At 39.8% G+C, this 19,381-nt stretch overlaps 2 protein-coding genes across 5 annotated transcripts; one reads left to right on the plus strand and one right to left on the minus strand.

Moving 5' to 3' along the window:
* Positions 1 to 719: 719 nt before the first annotated feature.
* On the minus strand, positions 720 to 3,121 carry LOC117595538 (synaptobrevin-1-like). Its single transcript, XM_034296803.1, has 3 exons — positions 2,975 to 3,121; positions 1,732 to 1,866; positions 720 to 1,520 (listed from the first exon to the last, which is right to left on the minus strand). The coding sequence occupies exons 1-3, from the start codon at positions 2,975 to 2,977 to the stop codon at positions 1,317 to 1,319; spliced, it is 342 nt and encodes a 113-aa protein (XP_034152694.1). The 5' UTR covers positions 2,978 to 3,121; the 3' UTR covers positions 720 to 1,316.
* A 1,638-nt stretch (positions 3,122 to 4,759) lies between these two features.
* Positions 4,760 to 18,808, plus strand: wu:fi75a02. Of its 4 annotated transcripts, none has more exons than XM_010878026.5 (10): positions 4,760 to 5,260; positions 5,835 to 6,076; positions 6,184 to 6,244; positions 8,382 to 8,711; positions 9,583 to 11,134; positions 11,253 to 11,321; positions 13,682 to 13,889; positions 15,515 to 15,648; positions 15,844 to 15,915; positions 16,469 to 18,808. In XM_010878026.5, exons 2-10 carry the CDS (start codon positions 5,843 to 5,845, stop codon positions 16,737 to 16,739), a joined length of 2,931 nt encoding a protein of 976 aa, XP_010876328.1. In that variant the 5' UTR covers positions 4,760 to 5,260; positions 5,835 to 5,842; the 3' UTR covers positions 16,740 to 18,808. The 4 variants fall into 4 exon arrangements, with proteins under 4 accessions (XP_010876328.1, XP_010876331.1, XP_010876330.1 ...); XM_010878029.5 differs by having other exon boundaries at positions 11,253 to 11,309; XM_010878028.5 differs by having other exon boundaries at positions 8,382 to 8,705.
* The last annotated feature ends 573 nt before the right edge of the window (positions 18,809 to 19,381 follow it).

The following is a 19,381-nucleotide window of genomic DNA, read 5'->3' on the forward strand; positions in this document are numbered from 1 at the left end:
ACGATATATAAACGGAAGTTGATTTACCACAGAAGAGCTAATATGTAGCTTTCAACTATGTGTTCATGGGATCGCGAGAAAAGCTTCGACAGCTCAATATTTGCCTATAATATTGAAGTTTGAGATTTTTGCTAAATACTTTACCCGATTGGTTAAATATTTGAGAGAAATTTTCCTGGAAAATATATATATGCCTGCATGACTTCAGTTTTCATCAGCCACTGAGCCTACTAGGGGTGGGCAGATCAACCCCAAATATCGATACTACAGATACGTCTCGTTTTTGAAGATCGATTTTGCCCGTAGATAAATCTTTTGTAATATACTGCATCTCTCTATTGTGATTACGTTTTCAATGTTTTTCTTGGGAGTGGTTTTTATTGATTAAAGTGAGAACATGGCAGACAACAATAACAACCTGTCATTGTTCAACAGCACATTACTTGTACCGTGGAACAAAGTGACCATCAGCTAGGTAGAGGGGTCTTTAAATTAAGTTATTGAATGTATTCAAAAGTGACATACCGACTGTTTGAAAGTGACATAACTGTTTGAAAGTGACAAATGGATTGTCATTGTACACTGGTGCCATCATGTTGATATTGCAAACTTCTGAGCTATTTTGCAATCAAGACAACAGAACTATTTAAAAGTAATTATTGTGGTTGCCTATTTTTGAGTTATTTACAATAAAATGTGACGCATTATGAGAGTCGTTAGTGTCTTCTATAATACCTTTGTTGCATGTAAAAATAAAAGAATTACAGTTGCATATTTATAGTCCTGATTTTAGCAATGTAATGCCTTGTTTTGTCCACTTTTGATGACTAAGAATGTTCAAGAATGACAGAGAAGAACAGTTGTGTTTAGATGGACTCCAGTAAAAAAAAAAAAAAAAAACTGCCTACAACTTCAAACACATTCATGTCTGAACAATAACTTTGTTAAATACATTTTCTCGTTGAAGTTGTGAGGTTACATTTTTTTTTTAAAGAACTGGGTTTACAGTAAGACATTCTATATGTTGTCAAAAGTAAATAAATCCATTCCATCACACTGGATAACAACATCTGGAAAATTACTTCAACGTAAATCCTCACCACATATGTCTTACAATTTCTGATTTCAATATCATCAGATATAATAGTTTACAGATAATCAAATCAAGATTATAAACAAACCACCCAATCTCCTTTTTTGTCTGATGCAAAAATAGGAGTCTCCTGGTTTTTTACAAGGCCAAGTAAAGCATCAAACACTGAAGCTAGAACATAGTGTGCAGTATTTGTTTCCATTTCAGCCCTATTCGTCTTAATCTACTTCCCAGGTCCAATTGTTGGGTTGATGCCTCTTTCATGTGATCTTTCGTCAGTAGATCTGTTCACCAGTACAATGACAGCTATGATAATAATTATCATAGCTGAGCCTGCAACAACAACAATGAGCTTCCATTTTGCTTTAATTTTGTCACTTTTCTTCTTCCCCGTCAACTTCATTGCGGTCTTTTGGAAGGACTTGCTCTGAACAAATGAACCAATCAAGAATCAAGGTCAGAAACATTGTCATGACAAAACTTTACTGTTTATCTTGAATGACTTGAGGGACATCATGTTTTGAAAATGTGATGTAAAATGAAAATACATATACTGATACACAAAATACATTTGAGTGTATAAAAATGTTATAATTGAAATTGTATGTAATTATTTTAAAAACCAATCCCTGACTTACCTTCAATTTCAGTTCCTCAGCTCTTTCGTCAAGGTCCTGCAGTTTAAGTTCGCGTTTCTCTGTCTTCTCCACGTTTTTCATCATGATGACCTTTACCTCCTCTGCCTCCTCCTGGGCTTGGCGCAGCTGACTGTTCTTCTCAGGCAGAAAGAGATTAAATAAATACAACTTTATTTATAAAGCACTTTTTATATATTTCTGTGAAAGTCCTGGCAATGTTTTCAATAACATTAATGTTTATTTTCTGTCAGAAATTCATAAACCAGTTTGCAAACCATAAGCACCACTACAACATGTTTATTGTAAATACAATGACACTTCCTGCTTGTAACTGTCATCTATTTTCAGGAAGATTTTACCCTGAAAAAAACTATTAACACAACAAACATTAGTCCAATATTTTATGAGCAGAAATAAATGATCCCTGACATCTTCCATTCTCATGTCTGTATTTCCATCTGTAGACTAATGCCTTATCATTTCAATTTCCTGATTTCCTTTTTATTAACTATATCAGTAAAATCACAAAAACTGTTGCATGATGGGTTTATATTTTTGTTCAGTGTATACATTGAATGTAGACATTGATATATCGTCCTCAGAAATGTCGGATATCTCACTCAACCTGTGCGAACATGAAAGAAAATATACAGTATACCAATCAATGAGGTATAAACATTTAGAATAAAAATGTAAAAGTGATTTAAAATAATCTTTCTGTCAGGTATAAGAAGTGGTACAATTTAAGGAATGTGAGTTCTTGTAGGAAACAGTCTTATAACATTAACTTCCCTTACAGGATTTTCATAAGAAATACAAATCCTATTGGATAGTTCCAAATCACAATAGAAAGTCCTAAAAGATTTTGTGACTATGTTACATATCTAAAATCTCAATATTTTTACTCCAGGTAAATCAATCATCAACGACCTTGAGGAATGCAAGTACTTACATGCCAAGTATATGTAAATTATTCAAAGTTCTCCCATTCCCTGTCTACTCTATCCCTAACGTTTGCGTAATTCCTAAACTATAAGATAAATAAAACCAGAAATGAAACTTGGTGTTATCTAAAACCTACTTATCAAAAAATTAACAGTATGCATCTTTGTTCTCCAAACTGATTTTCACAAAACATATTCTGACAACAAAGTAAAAGAGAAAGTGTAAGCTCCATGCCGAAGTGAAACTAAAAATCCATACTAATTTGTTTTAGAATGACATTTCCTTTTTATTAGCTTACCATGTTTCTGCACGATTTTACTGATATTCCTAGAATGAAGAACCTCGCTAATTCAGTGCCAAGTCTTGTATAAGTGCATTCTTGTCTGGATTGACCGTGCGGACATAACACCCCGCCTCCACTGTGATATTGAAATCTTGAAGTCTCCAAGTCATGAAAACGTTACGCTACCTGAGCGAGGTAAAGTTAGTTTTATAATGGACATTCGGTGGATATTCGTTCTCCCTTGTCAATAGCTAAGTCAAGCGTTCCATGATTACGAAGATGACATATTTTGAATCGGGATAGGTTGGACCACACTGTTCTGATGGTTACAAGGAGCATTTAACTTCTTTGCCAAACGAAGTGCAACCAGTTTATTTTTCAAACAAGTATTACAAATGTTTTTGGTTGCTAATAATTTTCTCCATGACAATTGTTTTTTATCTGAATTAAAAAGATACATACGTTTCACAAATTCATCCTGCAATTTAGAATATATATATATACATTATTACAATGTCTCAATACATACTTAGGCATTGAGTATTCATTTATACATGGTAAAATAATTCTGCTGTGGAATGGATGATGTACCATCCACTCACAAGATACAGTTATTCTGAACGGAGCTGCAGGCCTTGAAATAAAAAACAACCGGGGATGTTACCATTTATGATTTATAAGAATAGTTCCCTTGCTGTGATGGGAGAAAAATGTGTATGGAGAAACTGCTAAATATATAGAAGAATATTCCAAATCATTCACGCTATTTGGAATGGCACTGTCCATACTGCAAACCACGTCAAAGGAAATTGTTTTTCAGATAAAATGAGATGCCTCTAAACACAGCGAAAATTATATATGAACGTTTGCTTGTTTTTTCATTTATTTCAATATTTCCAACTTTTTCTTTCTAAATATTTTTTTTTATTATCTTGATCAATGTATTACCTCTTTCATTTGGAATAAGAAAAATTCAACACTGCGGAATTGGCTGTACCAAATATGCTGTAGGCCTACAACTAATGGTCTACACTACACATATCAAAAATATGTTGTACTGGCTTGACTCCCATAACTGATCGTCCTTTGCAATTGAAGCTAAACATATTTATCAGCTGCTTTGTGTGAAGTTGCACCACACCTGAATGAGCTGAGGTGCATCGGGTGTAGCTTATGTTAAGAATTGTGCTAACCAACTGGATTTTAATCTCAGGGAATAATTCGACCCATCAAGGTGAAGGTGCACATTTAATAGTTCTGTCTTCGGGCAAGACCAACGGCATAGGTTGGTATTGTAAATTGGGATTTTCCTGTTTTCCAGAGGGTCACATTTACCTGTCTGTAATATTTGGGGGGGATCATGACACCCCCGCTAATTCTACACCCCCTGGGCAAGACAGTGAACCTCCATTGCTCTAAGGGCTAGTCCCCTATCTATAACCCCTCAATGCGTTCTTATTTTCTCCTTGGATGGGTTTTGGTCAGAAGACAAGAGAGGAGAGCACTTGAGAAGATAGGATTGTAGCATATTGCTGTTGTCGCAAACCTCTGTAGCCATGAAGTAAACGAGACGTTACTTTTGGTCGCAGTTTAAGGTTAGGCCAGTGTGGTTAGGATTTAAAAATAAATTGTGCTCATTGATATTTTCTCAATGTCATACGTCGCACTTTTCTTTGCCTTCTTCATCCTACATTTTTGAGAAATTCCGAGAAAGCAAGGAGAAAGGACGCCAAGTGACGACATTGGGAGAAGGCGGGAGAAGCCCATAATCTTCAACCTAACTTCCTTTCCCCTGAAAACCGGATGTGTTCACACCGCACATGTGATAAAAACGCCTGCGATGTAATATGATTTGATCCGAGACTTACTACATACTAAATCGTCTTTGCTATTCATGTTCAGTACGCAGATGTGCTGCCAGAGCGATGTGGCAGAGAGCCATGTTTGTTACTCGCAAATGTATCGTTAAACGTAACAAAGCGTAGGGTCCCGCCCAATACTTATTTAGTTCACTTTGTTATTCGTAAACAAATTATTTCTGGACAACACTGACACTTTAGAATTTTTTTTATTTTGTCAACATAATTTCTAATATTAAATAGGCATATTGCGTTCTGTACACGGGCTACGGCTTTCTCCTGTCCGTCAAGCCGCTTTCCACCGGAAGCGCTGCTGTTCGCGAACTATTGTAGTCATTGCGGGACGTCTGGATGGAACAACAAACTGGATTTTGATTTGGGAAATTCTAGGGGACGTTTGGTAAAGCCTCATATCCACACTGGGCGGTGAACTCAGGCCAAGGTAAGTCTTTTTTATTATTATTTCTGAACCTAACATCTAAAATATACACAACACAGCGCAAGGCATGTAGAACAGGCCCTTCGATATCGTTTTGATCGATGTGGCTAGCTGCGGTACAATATTTAAGCTAGTGTAGCCAGTCGTGCTGTTGTACTGCAGGTCATTGACACTCCAATGAGTGTTCAGTGTTTTCCCAATTGGGGTTTTCAATAGAATAGCTAACTATTATGTTTGGTGTATGTTTTGGTCGTGCTGGTAAATTCTGTCTGTTAAACCACAAACATAATGTAATGGTGCGTGCTGTGAGTCAATTTACTTGTTGAAAAAGTCGAGGATTATGCGTGGGATTAGATGACGACGGCTAGATGAACGAAATGTGTAACACCTTTCTTGGCAATAAAGTCAGAAAAAAATTATTGTCGATTTGTTTTTTCGTAAATTTTTCCAATTTAAACGTGTATCATTTGGTATTAAATATAGTTTACTGTCCAGCTCCCATGTCTGTGATTCAATCACTGGGTATATGTTGGTTAATCGATCATACAATTTTCTGAATCCCCTCTTGTCCCTTCAGTCCATGTGATGATGTTGTCACCTGTTATGGCTGATCCCAGAGGTGGTCAGCAGCTACCTGGCACCACGTCGGTGGGTCCAGTTGGTCCATACCCCCTTCTCTCACAGCTGTATGATGAGCGATTGGCTATGGAGTGCGGAGAGAACAGCAAGGACCTTAGGAACGCTGCTGAGGGTGGAGGACCTCTGGTGACTGTGAAATTGTCTCACAGGTCAGCGGAGAGTAGAGATGGTAGTCTTCAGGTGGGGAGTGCTTGTGTGGCACTTAATGTCTATGCTTACGGTTCTGCATGTTTATACCGGGTCTGTGCATTTTGGTCTTATCTTAACTTGTGGTTCATTGTTTTCAGGTGCAAGATATTCAAAGGCCCTATAATAAAAGCAATGTCTGGGTTCATCCAAAACAACGAGGTAATGTATGTTTGTTGATGTCCAATATAATACACGGATCAGGGTTAAGGAAATTTAAGTCAAGAAGGCATTCCGCTGAATCTAACAACTGAATATGAGTGCTGCTCAGTTTTTAAAGATGCATTTAAATGATCACTATAGGGCAACCATGAAATGTCAAACTGTGTTATCAGGGCTTTTCCTGGCTCAAAATTGGACAAAGGTGGTACCCCAACCCCTGCTGCCCCATGCTCCACTGGACAACCCTCTTTGATACACTGTAAAATATCTGGCTACACTATTATAATGTTAAATCTGCCCTGTTGTCCATGTCCACTTGAGCAACTAATGCATGATACATTGTCCTTCCTAATAGCAACCAAAATACAAGCAATAGATTCATTCTTTACGTATTAATAAGTCTTTATAATCAGTCAGTCACTATTATTGTTTTTGTTGGTATACTATGTTCTTGTTAATTGGACTTGTGTTAAAAACATGTCAGGGCTGTATACATATTACAGCCTTGTTTTTCTTTCTACATCCTTGCCTTGACGCCCCCACATTTATCCCCCTCTCTCAACTTCCTTCAACGATTCTTAGCTATGCTGCTTGTGCTTATCCAGCGTCTTCACGTTCATATATTTATATTGTTAGTGACTTAAATATGTTGTATATTTTTACACTGCATGTTGCATATACAGCTGTGTAAGGACATCAGGGACAAAATTGTAGATCTGCACACAGCTGGGATGGGCTACCGGACAATAGGCAAGCAGCTTGGTGAGAAGGCAAAAACTGTTGGCGCAGTTGTTATAAAATGGAAGAAGTTCAAGATGACGGTCAATCTCCCTTGGTCTGGGGCTCTCTGCAAGATCTCACCTCGTGGGGCATCAATGATCATGAGGAAGGTGAGGGATCAGCCCAGAACTACATGGCAGGACCAGGTCAACGACCTGAAGAGAGCTGGGACCCCAGTCTCAATGAAAACCATTAGTAACACACTACACCATCATGGATTAATATTGAGGGGTGGATGGATGGGGCCATGTATCGCCAGATCTTGGCAAACAACCTCCTTCCCTCAGTAAGAGCATTGAAGATGGGTCGTGGCTGGGTCTTCCAGCATGACAACGACCCGAAACACACAGCCAGGGCAACTGAGGAGTGGCTCCGTAAGAAGCATCTCAAGGTCCTGGAGTGGCCTAGCCAGTCTCCAGACCTGAATCCAATAGAAAATCTTTGGAGGTAGCTGAAATCCGTATTGCCCAGCGCCAGCCCCGAAACCTGAAGGATCTGGAGAAAGTCTGTATGGAGGAGTGGGCCAAAATCCCTGCTGCAGTGTGTGCAAACCTGGTCACAAACTACAGGAAACGTATGATCTCTGTAATTGCAAACCAAATATTAAGTTCTGCTTTTCTGATGTATCAAATGCTTATGTCATGCAATAAAATGCAAATTAATTACTTAATAATCATACAATGTTTTAGATTCCGTCTCTCACAGTTGAAGAGTACCTATGATAAAAGAATTACAGACTTCTACATGCTTTGTAAGTGGGAAATACTGCAGATTTTGCAGGTTATCAAATACTTGTTCTCCCCACTGTATGATGTAGTTGGGGCCAGTAACCTACATTCCCTAATCTTTCCACTAGTCATCTTCATCTCACGAACTAGGTTGAGAAAAATCTGTGATTCTACTAGATATGATCTGGAACGTTAACATGTTATGCGGATTGGATGTTATGTGACGTCTAGACTGGTTAGGTTCTGTATGCCAGGTTGCCAGATCAATGACAGTAAACCCTGGAATTGGCATACTACACAAAAAAACCACTCAAACGCAATTTCTTCTATACAACCCTATCTGTAAATCGACCCGCCCAAGTGGAAACCTTCCCACCTGGCCATACTGCCAGAATGAAAAAAGTTTGCTGCAGTATTTCACTGGTAGGCTATTTAGCGTATGAGCGAAAATAGCGTTTTAGTTTTTTTTAAATGCCAACACAGAGGCATTGCAAAACTTCGGAAGGTGGCGGCCTTTGACTTTTATATGCAGGAAAATCCCTGCAAATCCTTCGACACAAACCAAACATTCAAACTCCCCAGCCCTTTTCACATTCTTCCGGCCTTGTGACTTTGTGTTCTGTACACAGAACCTTCCTCCAGGGGGGCTGCCTCAGCGTATGTCTCACCTCAGGCTCAAGCCTGCCCTGCTGTTCCGGACACCCCAACAGATGAGCAGCTAGGCACCCTCCAGCGTTGTCTGGAAGGCCACCAGGCTGAGATGAGGCGGTTACTGACTGGTGCCCTCGGCAATCTGTGCCAGCGGCTGGATGTGGTGGAGAGGAGGATGGAGCAGCTCTGTGAGCAGGGCACCACACACGGCAACAGCCTCGCCCTGCTGAGCACCCAACTGAGCCAGCTTGCGAGAGGAATGACTGTCACTACTACAAAGCAGGACTTGTCACCTTTCCAAGGTCAGGGTGAGTTTGATGCACTAAAGATTAAGGGGTAATGACCCAATTTCAAAGGATGCGTAGTTTGGTTTTGGATTCAATAATTTTCTGTTATACTTTGGATACTTTACTCAGGTCTATGACTGCATGTTTCATAATTCTTTGACTATATCGTCATCCATATCGCCTCTTGGCTTCTCCCTGCTGTTACAAACAGGGATCTGCTGTTTGAGTGACCGAGAGATGTCTCCCTGCAGCTGAAATTAAACAACCTTTTCCAGTCACAGATCATTTAAAACAAACGTTCCTACTTCTATTTTTGTGTAAATTCCTCCTTCTGTTCATCCACTCAAATGTCATGATTCTCATCACTCTGTATACTATTGTGTTAGCTATTCTGATGATTATGATGTCTTTGTGGGAATCATGCAGTCCAGAGTTGATTTTGCAACCGTAAAAATGCTTTAATCAACTGCTTGAACCGCTCCTTTATTTGAAAATAAAGGACCATTAAAACATTAAAACCATTATATATCCATTAAAACTACCACTACTTTGAATTCTCTATCAGTTATCTGCTTAACAATTGTCACATAAGCAATAGCCCATATTAGCTGCTACCTAATATCCAATGTTACATTCCTAGTATGGCTACTTAATCATTACTGTTGTAAGATGCCAGTATTGATACATTTCTTTTATGCTATGAATTTCTTTTCATGAAATAAATGGACCTTATTATTTTGAATCAGTTCAGTCCCACACATACACTAATGTGAGGATCAGAGTGGGTCCTAGCAGTGTCATAGTATTTCCTAGTATTTTCTTATCTTATTTCTATTTAATTGAAATGTATTTTGTTGCTGAATAATTATTTTGGTTTGTTGGGTTGTTATAGGAAAGGAACCAATAGTGCTGAATGAAGAAAAGCTGAACTACATCAAGCCGGTACCACATGGTCCAAACTCTTTGTGCAATATACGTTCATCTGGAACCGACTTTGATGAGGGAAGCATCACTGGAACTCCATGTGGGCTGATGACAACGTTTTCACACAGGCAGAGTCCAGCCCAGAGTGACGGCCTCAAAGAGGGCTTAGGTGGGAAAATGGATAGGAAAGAGTTAGGGCACTCAGCATCCTTTGTGAGAAAAGGTCCCTGTAAGGGGGATACAGAGGGGTCCATTCAGGGAAAATGCTCCCCTGTGTTTGTGGAGCTGGAAGCGGGTAAGAGTCAGGATGCACTCACCTGCTTTGTCAATTCTGTCCTGGTAGAAATGGAATCTAGTGACAATATGGAAGTACCCCTTTCATCCTCTTCCAAGATGGCAGAAGGTATCATGACACTTCCGCATTCTCATATACATTGTCCCTCTCAATCCGCAGCTCAGTCCAATGGCCCTGAGTTCCCAAAGTATCCCGTTCCAAATAAGGGTAGGACTTTAGCTGCATTTTCTGAGGGGGGCCAATTGAACCCTATAGGAGCTTACTTTCTGTTGCCCCACTCCGTTGAAGTTCTAGGGTTATCTAGGTCAGAGCACTCAAGCAGTATTGCTTGTGCTCTAACTGATGTCCAGGAATTGATCAGCAGCCGAACCCACAATGACCACACTGCCTATAATAAATTTTCCAAAGAAGCCTCAAAAGACTGGAAGGCAGAGATGAAGAGGGATGAAAAGGGACAATTAAAGGTACACTTGTTCGGTGAGTTCAAGCTCTCCCCTCTACGAAATGGCTCTTCAAATTCTCTCATAGCTGGTGTTAGGTCCACCCACCACAAAAACGAGGCCCTCCTGCTTCAGCTGTCTGAGACTGCTAGACACCTAGTCACGTTGCCCACATCCACAGCGCTCCATTCACTCCTGAATAGCGGCCAAAGTAGATGGGGGAACCTAACTTGCTTTAACTGCAAGCTGAAACACCACTGGGCTAAGGAACGGCCCTCTTATAAGAAACTGCCCCTAAAAGGCTTTAGCAGCACTTGTGGCGCTCTAATGATATCTCTCCCGGAACTGGAAGAGGAGATGACGCAGCCCCTGGTGATTCTGGGCAGCCCAGTGTTGCCATTGTCTCCCCTGAAACTGGGGCCTGTAGGCCAGACCTTCTGCCCCTCCCGCTGTAGCAGCAAGCTCCTGGACGGAGGCATGCCCACCAGTCAATGCGGTCTCTCCCGGCTCCTCCACACCACAGGCCAGTTCCCCACGTCTCTGTCCAGACGGATGGGGTTCCCGAAGTTCTCCAAGGGATGTCTTAGCACCGTTCTGGCTGCCTCTTCCTACGCCTCCTTCCATCTCTGGTTCAGACACAAGGGCCCCGGGCCCCTCATGAGGCTGTCGGCCACTGCGGTGAAGACGGTGGTGTGTCAGATCATAGAGTCTCAGGAGAAGTACATGTGCCCTCTTCCACCGCTCAAGGACTACACGGGCCCGTTTGGCCTGGGCAATGACCACAGGTTAGTCCACGCTGTGATATTGACTTGTTAATGTGTCTTGATGCTGTATGAGAATTTGGAAATTGGCGCTAACGATATTTCTTGAAGTAGTTGATTTCTTGTTTGTTTGTATTTGTAGTTACGCTCAATGCTGTGGTCAAGAGGCTTCCTCTGGCAGGAATTCCACAGCAGCAAGGTCAGCAACCTTGTATGTATAATGGCTGTCTGTCTAGATGTAGCAGAGTATCAAATCTCCACAAATCTCAATGTAATAATTGAGTGACGTCATTGTGGTAGGACAGCATTGCATTTGTTAGTATTTATGTCCGTGGCATCTCAAACATTCTGTCGCCCATTGAAGTCTGCACAGGCCGTGCAGTGTTCACACTCGGTTTCAAATATTTACAAATGGAATGTATAGATGTGCAATGAGGGCAAATTGCAGTTCTAAGTGAGCAATGAAGGCAAATAGGGGGAGGGCAGAAAATGTACATATTGAAGTATATGTATGTACTAGTGGGAAATTAATAGTTGTGCAATGAGGTCAATGCAAGTACAATGGCAATTCTGAAGGTGCAGTGCAGGCAAATTGAAGGTACAAGGTGGCATGTGCAACTGAAATGCAGGTTGAGGTAGACATGAGGTTCCAGTGGTAGACACTTACATGTAACAACTGAGAACTTATCATACTTTGCAAGGCAGTGACATAGTCCAGTAGTACAAGGGAGTAGTGCAACAAGGTCCCTGAGAGGCAGTACTAAGTAGTGGGTATGGTTATTGATGGGTTACAGAGTTCAGCAGGGTTACTGTAAATTTTAATCAGCCTGATGAATAACAAAATACAAAATGTGCTTTATTGACTCTCAGGTGGTTTAGATGCCTGGGAATGTTGATGAGGTTGTTAGATGAGTGAGCATGCCCTCATGGAGGTTGACCTTGGTGACATCCTGGTTGGAAGAACAGTGTGGGGGTGGGGGGGGCAGAATACATTTGTGTTGATGCCTCGGAGCAAGTCTTGCTGTAGTCTTCCAAAGCTGTTGGGAGTTGTTGCAATTAGAGTAAGATATAGATACATTTTGTTTTGATAAAAATGGAGAAGGGAGAAAAGTTTAAGAATTCAACTAGGGAGTCATTAATAGACAACAGTATTCAAGCTTGTATGATTTTAATCAAGTATATAGCAGGGCCGTAACGGGAAAGCTTTGAGAACACTATAGGCATTATTGTTTGTCTTTGGGCATAAATATGAATCCATTAAGAGTGTCCCAGGGTTAGGTTCCTAGTTGACTGAGGCAGTTTCCAATTTCTTTTAACTGGAGTTGGTCCTTTTAATTTATTTTCATCTTGACAAACTTCCCTATCCCTTCCAGTGACCAGGATACCCATGACAAGATGCTGTTGCTACAATGCCCAGCATTTGTTTCTCAAATTATCAAAAGGAAGGTTTTCCTTTGGCTGTTACGGAGTGGTAACTACAGTTGTTAACAGCAATTCTCAACTGATGGATACAGTTTTGCTTAAGAATTTTCTTTTCAAAATTACACTCTGATGTATGCCAGATGTTACTAAGCCAGATGTTAACCCTAGTATTAGAAGACATTCTTGAATTGTGAAAGGCCTTTAACTTTTTATTTTTTACTTTGTAAAATGCTTTTTAAATGGCCAAAACATCCTGAAGTCCCTAAGCTGCTGTTTATCTATTTGTATACATGTAGAAAAATACTTGGGGCAAAGAAGTAGGCGTTTCTGACTTGAGGTGTTTAGTGACATTTCACTTGTTTTTGATCTGTAATCTTTTCAATGTGAGGCTTGGTGCTGTATTAATTTGAATGAAAACTGACTGTAGAAAAGTATATAACGGGTAAGTAGTGTTTAACATGAAGTTACATATGGGTTTACATACATCATATACAGTTTTCTGTTGCTTAAATTAGAATGTTACAAAACGTGGACAATATTTTTATTTTATTATTTTTTATTCAACCTTTTGCCAAAGTATAGTGCAGGATGAATAATTGCTATGGTAATATAGCCCAACTTCCCAAAAAGTGACTTCACGTTGTCCAAAAAAGGGGGCCCTGGGCCTTGCCTGATTTTTATTTATTGTTATTTAATAAAACAACGACTAAATTGATAAAAGTCAATGTGAAAATAGGCGGAGGATTAAAGGTCCATAGAAGCAGCAGCTCTTTACAGGAAAAAGGAACAAATGTGACTTTGTACCCCACCTTGTTGTTGGCTTTTTTCTGTTTTGTTTTGCCATGTTTGTTAATAAATTGCCATCCAGGGCCCTGAACACTGGCACTGAATCTGCTCCCTGTTTCTCACTCCGTTGCAATTTCTAGAAAAAATAATTTTGGAAAGCTTAAATATTTAACTTATGGAGAATATGGACGACATTGAATTCTCACTCTATATTACATTTTAAAGCCGCAGAAGGCAGCAAAATGTGTACCTTCCATTAGCATCTGTAAAAACAGCTTTATAATGCTGTGTTACCAATGCCTTCCATCAACTTTGTATTATCTAACAGCTGAATTGTTTTTCTCCACCGTCTCGGCCCAGCAGCATGTCTCCCACCTCTCCAACACAGCGACGCCGTAGGGTCAGACTCACCCTGGAGCGGACTCTTCCCAGCCCCAAGACCATCCATGGGCACAGCTCCAAGGCAATGTGCCTGGAGAACCAGATTGAGCCTTTGCCCAGCTTTGCCATTGCTAGTGCTAATGTGAAATACCCTGGGCTGCACGGGCATGGCCGGAGCCCATCCAGAGAGGTGAGCCTTGCATATATAATAAATATATCCTGTGCAGTACTCCAAATTTGTTTGATTGCAGTATAGAGAGCTTTATACTGTAGGTGTCGCTCACATCCTTCACATTTATTGGGACCATGCAACAATTCTACCCCATTTGAGGTATTTCGGTAATTCTTAGTTTGTGTAAATCCAGTCTTGGCCTTTAGGTGGGCTGCGAAATGTTGTGGACAATGGGTATACTATTATCATTGTATTGACTAATTGCTCTTAAAAGGGCATACACTGTTAAATGACTTTGAAAACTAATGTTATAACAGAACACAACTGTTCTGTTAACATATAACTTGAACACATCTGATATAATGGCCAGGAATATTGTCTGTTCAAAGAATTTCATTTTCACATATATCCTTATTTGTACTGTTTGTGCTATGGGATCTATTAAATTGTGTGAATGTGTGTGTACACACACTATATGGCACCATAAACACCTGCACTATATTATTGAGTGCGGTTGTTTTAGCCCCACACAGATCACAGGTGCATAAAATCCAGCACATAGCCATGAAATCACCATAGACAAACATAGGCAGTACAATGCATTAACATGGCCAATGATTTTGGAATTGGATGTCTAACAAGCTCATATGGGTGTGGTATACTGTAGGTTGGTTGTCAGATTAGCATGCTGTTTACAACAACTAAAATGGGCAAATGTGGATTCATGTGAACCCCACCCCCCAAAAAGTAGTGAAGAAACATTATCCAGAATTATATTCTGATGTAATACGAGTTGGTTTTGGAGCTTTTCATAACTTGGAAACATTATTTTATAGTCAGTGGTAACTGATAACAAAACAAAAACTGTTTGGGGGTTTAACCACAAGCAAAGACAGAGTGGCAATAACGCCATGTTAACGTCTGCTAGAATGGAGTGTTTAGTTTCCTGATGCAACAGGCAACTAGAAATTCTGTGTAGACTGGAAAATAGTTACATTTAGCAATTTATTTTAATTTAACCTTTGTGGAGCAGTGATGATACATTTTTTAAAGTTTTTTATTATATGAAATCTTTACCAACTTGAAATAAACAATTTAGGGGTTAATCAGTGGATCTTTTATTCACTATCATAATTGTTATACATATTTAGCCTTTTTTTTTTTTTTTTAAACAAATGTGCAAATGCTTGCGTGATGACTAGGACCTCAATGGCCCAACTTGCATAATGGTAAAGGACCAATTGACCAATAAACGTTGACATGGGTGTGGTCTGGCACAAATGTAGATAAATCAGACCCCTATAATCGTAAGTGTATTAGGATGTAACCTATGCAAGTATTTTGAGTTTGGTCATGCAGTGGTGCCATAAAGGCCACATGATGATATCTCTTGGTCTATGTGACTTGGTGTGATTACATTTGGCACACATGTCCAGGGTTATGAATGTAGCTAATTTATGCACTGTATATCAATGTGGCTACATGGTTCACCATTACAGTCAAAATAATCTGTGTATATAACCATCTATAGATAAATCGTTCATATTGGTCTTTAATTGCAATAGTACTGCGATAAAGGCAATGATAGCTGAATGCTGAAATTTGCTTGTAGCTTAATTTTTTTGTTTTTCTGTTTTCTGCAGGGAGGCCTGTATGATGCAAGTGTGGGTGCCCAGCCAGGCCATCGCTCTAAGAGGGTATCCCAGATCCGCATTCGGAAAACGGTTCCCAAACCAGACAACAACCTCACTCCCATGGGCCTGCCCAAACCAAAGAGGTGATAAAAACTCAGTAACTAAACAATGTAATGATTGATATGCTGGGGCTTATTTTGTCCCCCAATCCAAATAGTAAATACTAAATAAAGTCCAGCAATTGGATACATGTCTGAACAGTGCATCAAACTGTGAGCTTGATCTTGTTGTTTTTTTACCTCTGTATTTTGTTAATATTTTTGTATACAACCCATCAGACTGAAGAAGAAGGAGTTCAGTTTGGAGGAGATTTACACCAACAAGAATTACAAATCACCCACACCCAACAGGTCAGTGGTCATCATCATGCACCCTAAACACCATGTATATTAAATGCATTGTGAAATTGGGAAGCCACTGTATTCTACACAACTTCTGTGTGACTAATCTAAATAGTTATAATTTAAACAGTTGCAGTTCCCCAAGGAATGTGACAGACCTTAAACAGTTGTATAAAAGCACATTTTAAAATATTGTCAAATATAGTTGTGCAAAGTTAGTTGACATCTATCCCAGTGGACTCCTAGTTGTTATTACTGCCATGTTATTTTTAAACTGAGGTGGAGACTAATGCAATTGTATTAAATGTTTCACAAAATAAATGTGTGGTGTATGGTGTGTTGAAAAAAATATTAAATTCATGAAGTTCTGAGGTAAAGATCAATGGGGTGTGGACTTTGTACTGGCACTATACACAAATGTCCATGTTACATTGAACAAAGATTTTAGGACCCATATGTGTCCAGTATTATGCTCAAAAAGCCAATTTCACCTTTTTGATATTTGTTAACATTTGGTTTGTATTTTCTTCCGTGTATGATTTATCATGTTGTTCATTTCTAGGAGCCTGGAAACCATCTTTGAGGAGCCTAAGGAGAAAAACGGATCGCTGGTCTGCATTGGCCAGCAGAAAAGAAAGCGTGTGCTTGACTTCCCAGATTTCACACTTCCACGCAAACGTAAAGCACGGGCCAACCTGATGCCCCTACGGGTGAAAGGCCCCAGGGGGCGTGGTAGGAGGGGAAGGTCTGATGATGTCGACCTGGACATCATGCTCATTGAGAGGCTGAGCGAGCTGGAGGATTTCTTTATTCGCCAAGGCCTGGAGGACTGAGAGGTCGCAGAGTTCCCCCTCATCCAATTCCACAGACTATGTAAACCTGTTGAGTGTGTAGTGGTCTACATTTAATCCGTCAGGTCGAAAGTGGTTTATTGTGTAAGGAGTCGGGTTTCGAGTGACTTGCTACGCACATGCATTGCACACAGTTCCTCTTTCTCAGTTTTGGGAGACTTTGTTTTGTACATTGATTAGGATTATAAAACTGAATTGTTTTAATAATGATCATATGCACAGGTTTCTATTGGGTCCTTGAAATGCCCAGCCACTCAGATTAATGGTCGTATAAATGCTTGGTAAGTGAAACCTTATGTGTGCCTTTGTTGAAATGTTAAATCAATCTAGCAAATATCTTATTTTCGTTATAGATATGGAAAATAATGGTTCAATTAATGTTTTGTTGCGTAGGAGCTATAATTGAAACTGTAACTGAGAATTTGGATACTCACACAAGATCTGTGCGTTGGTAGACACGCGGACATACACTTTGCACACTTTGTCATGTCAGCAAGTGTGTAGACTACAAAAGCACATGGGCGCTAAGTTCTATAACTGTATCTGTGCGACTTTGCTCCCCTGACAAAGACCTCTCTGCTAGCCTTTGGAGGTTATTAACCACCAGTAGCACCAAGGGTGTTCCTTTACTTCTCATGTGTTGTTGGGGTGATGCTACATGTGGGGGTACATGTACACAGCCCTGAGAACCTGAATAGGATCTAGTCTGAGCCCTGAGTGATGAGGATCTTCCATTCTGACACATAGTAAAACAATACGGGTCTGGTCAGTGGGAATATTCCTGCAGTATTTGTTAACCATAGATTTTTTCTTTACAAATGTTTCTGATGTGCATCATAATGTAAATCATCTGATTTTCCAAAATGATTTCTTTGCGGATCTTGTGGCTCCATGATCTCCAATATTTTTCAGAACCCAGCTGCATTGTCATAGAACTACTAGGACCTTTTTGGTCAAAAAGCCAGAGCCCAGTTAGTGGTGCTTTCCCTCCATTGACCCACTTGAAAGATACTTTTATAGAACTTTGTCATCCTTGATTTGCGCAACGCTTATGGGGACACGTGAAATATTCAGTGTGTTTGTGGATCCTTTTCTGTCTGATGTTTTCTCAAGTAAGACTAAACTCTTCTGCATAGGGAGTCTGTTTATAGTGTCTGTATCCAGTGGTCTGCTAATGCTGTGTGGTCCATTTTCTGGCTGTAATATATCCACAACTTTTTATAGATGCTGAACATTTCTGGGTTCTAGTTAAATAATGCCCAGAATCTTACTTGGTCTGGTGGTTACATGGACAGGAAATCCATTTTCAATTGGAGTAATGGTGTTTGAGGATTAGAAGTGAGCTGCTTCAAACGAGAGTGTGGGCTTTGTGTCTGAAGTTCTGCTTCAAAGCTGCTAAACCCCTAACCCCTTACTATATATAGATACATTGTTATTGTAGATGTTGTGTGAAAATCATTGTAGTGTTCACTTCATAAGCATAATTAACATCATGGATTATTGTTAAATTATTTTTAAACTTATTATAAAATGATATTTTCTCTGTGGTCAATCATTGCAAGCCGTATCCATCAGGTCTTGATGCGGGACAGCATTGAAACATTCAGCTCTGCATACTTTGACAATCCTCTGAATGAAATGTTTAGCACACAATTAAAGGTCAATGGTCTAATGGGGTTTACAATTAGTCTTCTGCCATTATCAAGGTTTTTCTTTTTTATGTGTTTTTCATTCATTTTCTCTTGACTGGTTGCTTTGTAAGAGAGCCCTGATGCGAATTGCAATCTTTGTTAATATACTTTTCAACTTCCCAGGACCTATTTCCCAGTAGCTTATTTGATATGGCACAAGTATACACTTACTAACCTCTCAAACATTAGACCCTGTGAAGTATTCTAGTATACCTTCTTTCCCTCCTCCTGACCTCTGCTCCTGAGGCCACTGACTGAAGTTTTTGATGAGTGATGTGGAAGAAAATATACACTACTGTTTGAGGTCAAAAGTTTGAGGTCACTTAGGAATGTCATTGTTTTCCATTAAAACATACATGAAATTAGTTTAAATAGGACATAAAGCAAAATGAATAGGTAAATGTAGTCAACTGCGAGGTTAGAAATAATGTTTTTTTATTAAAATAATAGTGTCCTTTATTTTTTGCTTTCATCAAATAATCCTCTGCAGCAATTACAGCCTTGCAGACCTTTGTCATTCTAGCTGTCAGTTTTTTGAGGTGATCTGAAGAGATTTAACCCCATGTTTCCTGAAGCACCTCCTACAAGTTGGATTGGTTTGATGGGCACTTCTTACGTACCATATATTCAAGCTGTGCTGGCCACTCCATTATAGACAGAATACTAGCTGACTGCTTCTTCCCCTAAATAGTTCTTCCATAGTTTGGAGTTGTGCTTTGGGGCATTGTCCTGTTGTATGAGAAAATAGGTTCCAATCAAGCGCTGTCCAGAGGGTATGGCATAGTGTTGCAAAATGGAGTGATAGCCTTTCATCTTCAAGCTCCCTTTTACCCTGTACAAATCTCCCACTTAACCACCACCAAAGCACCCCCTGACCACCACATTGCCTCTACCATGCTTGACAGATAGCGTCAAGCACTCCTTCAGCATCTT

This window comes from Esox lucius, chromosome 14 (assembly GCF_011004845.1).
Source record: "Esox lucius isolate fEsoLuc1 chromosome 14, fEsoLuc1.pri, whole genome shotgun sequence".
In the NCBI taxonomy this organism is placed as follows: domain Eukaryota; kingdom Metazoa; phylum Chordata; class Actinopteri; order Esociformes; family Esocidae; genus Esox; species Esox lucius.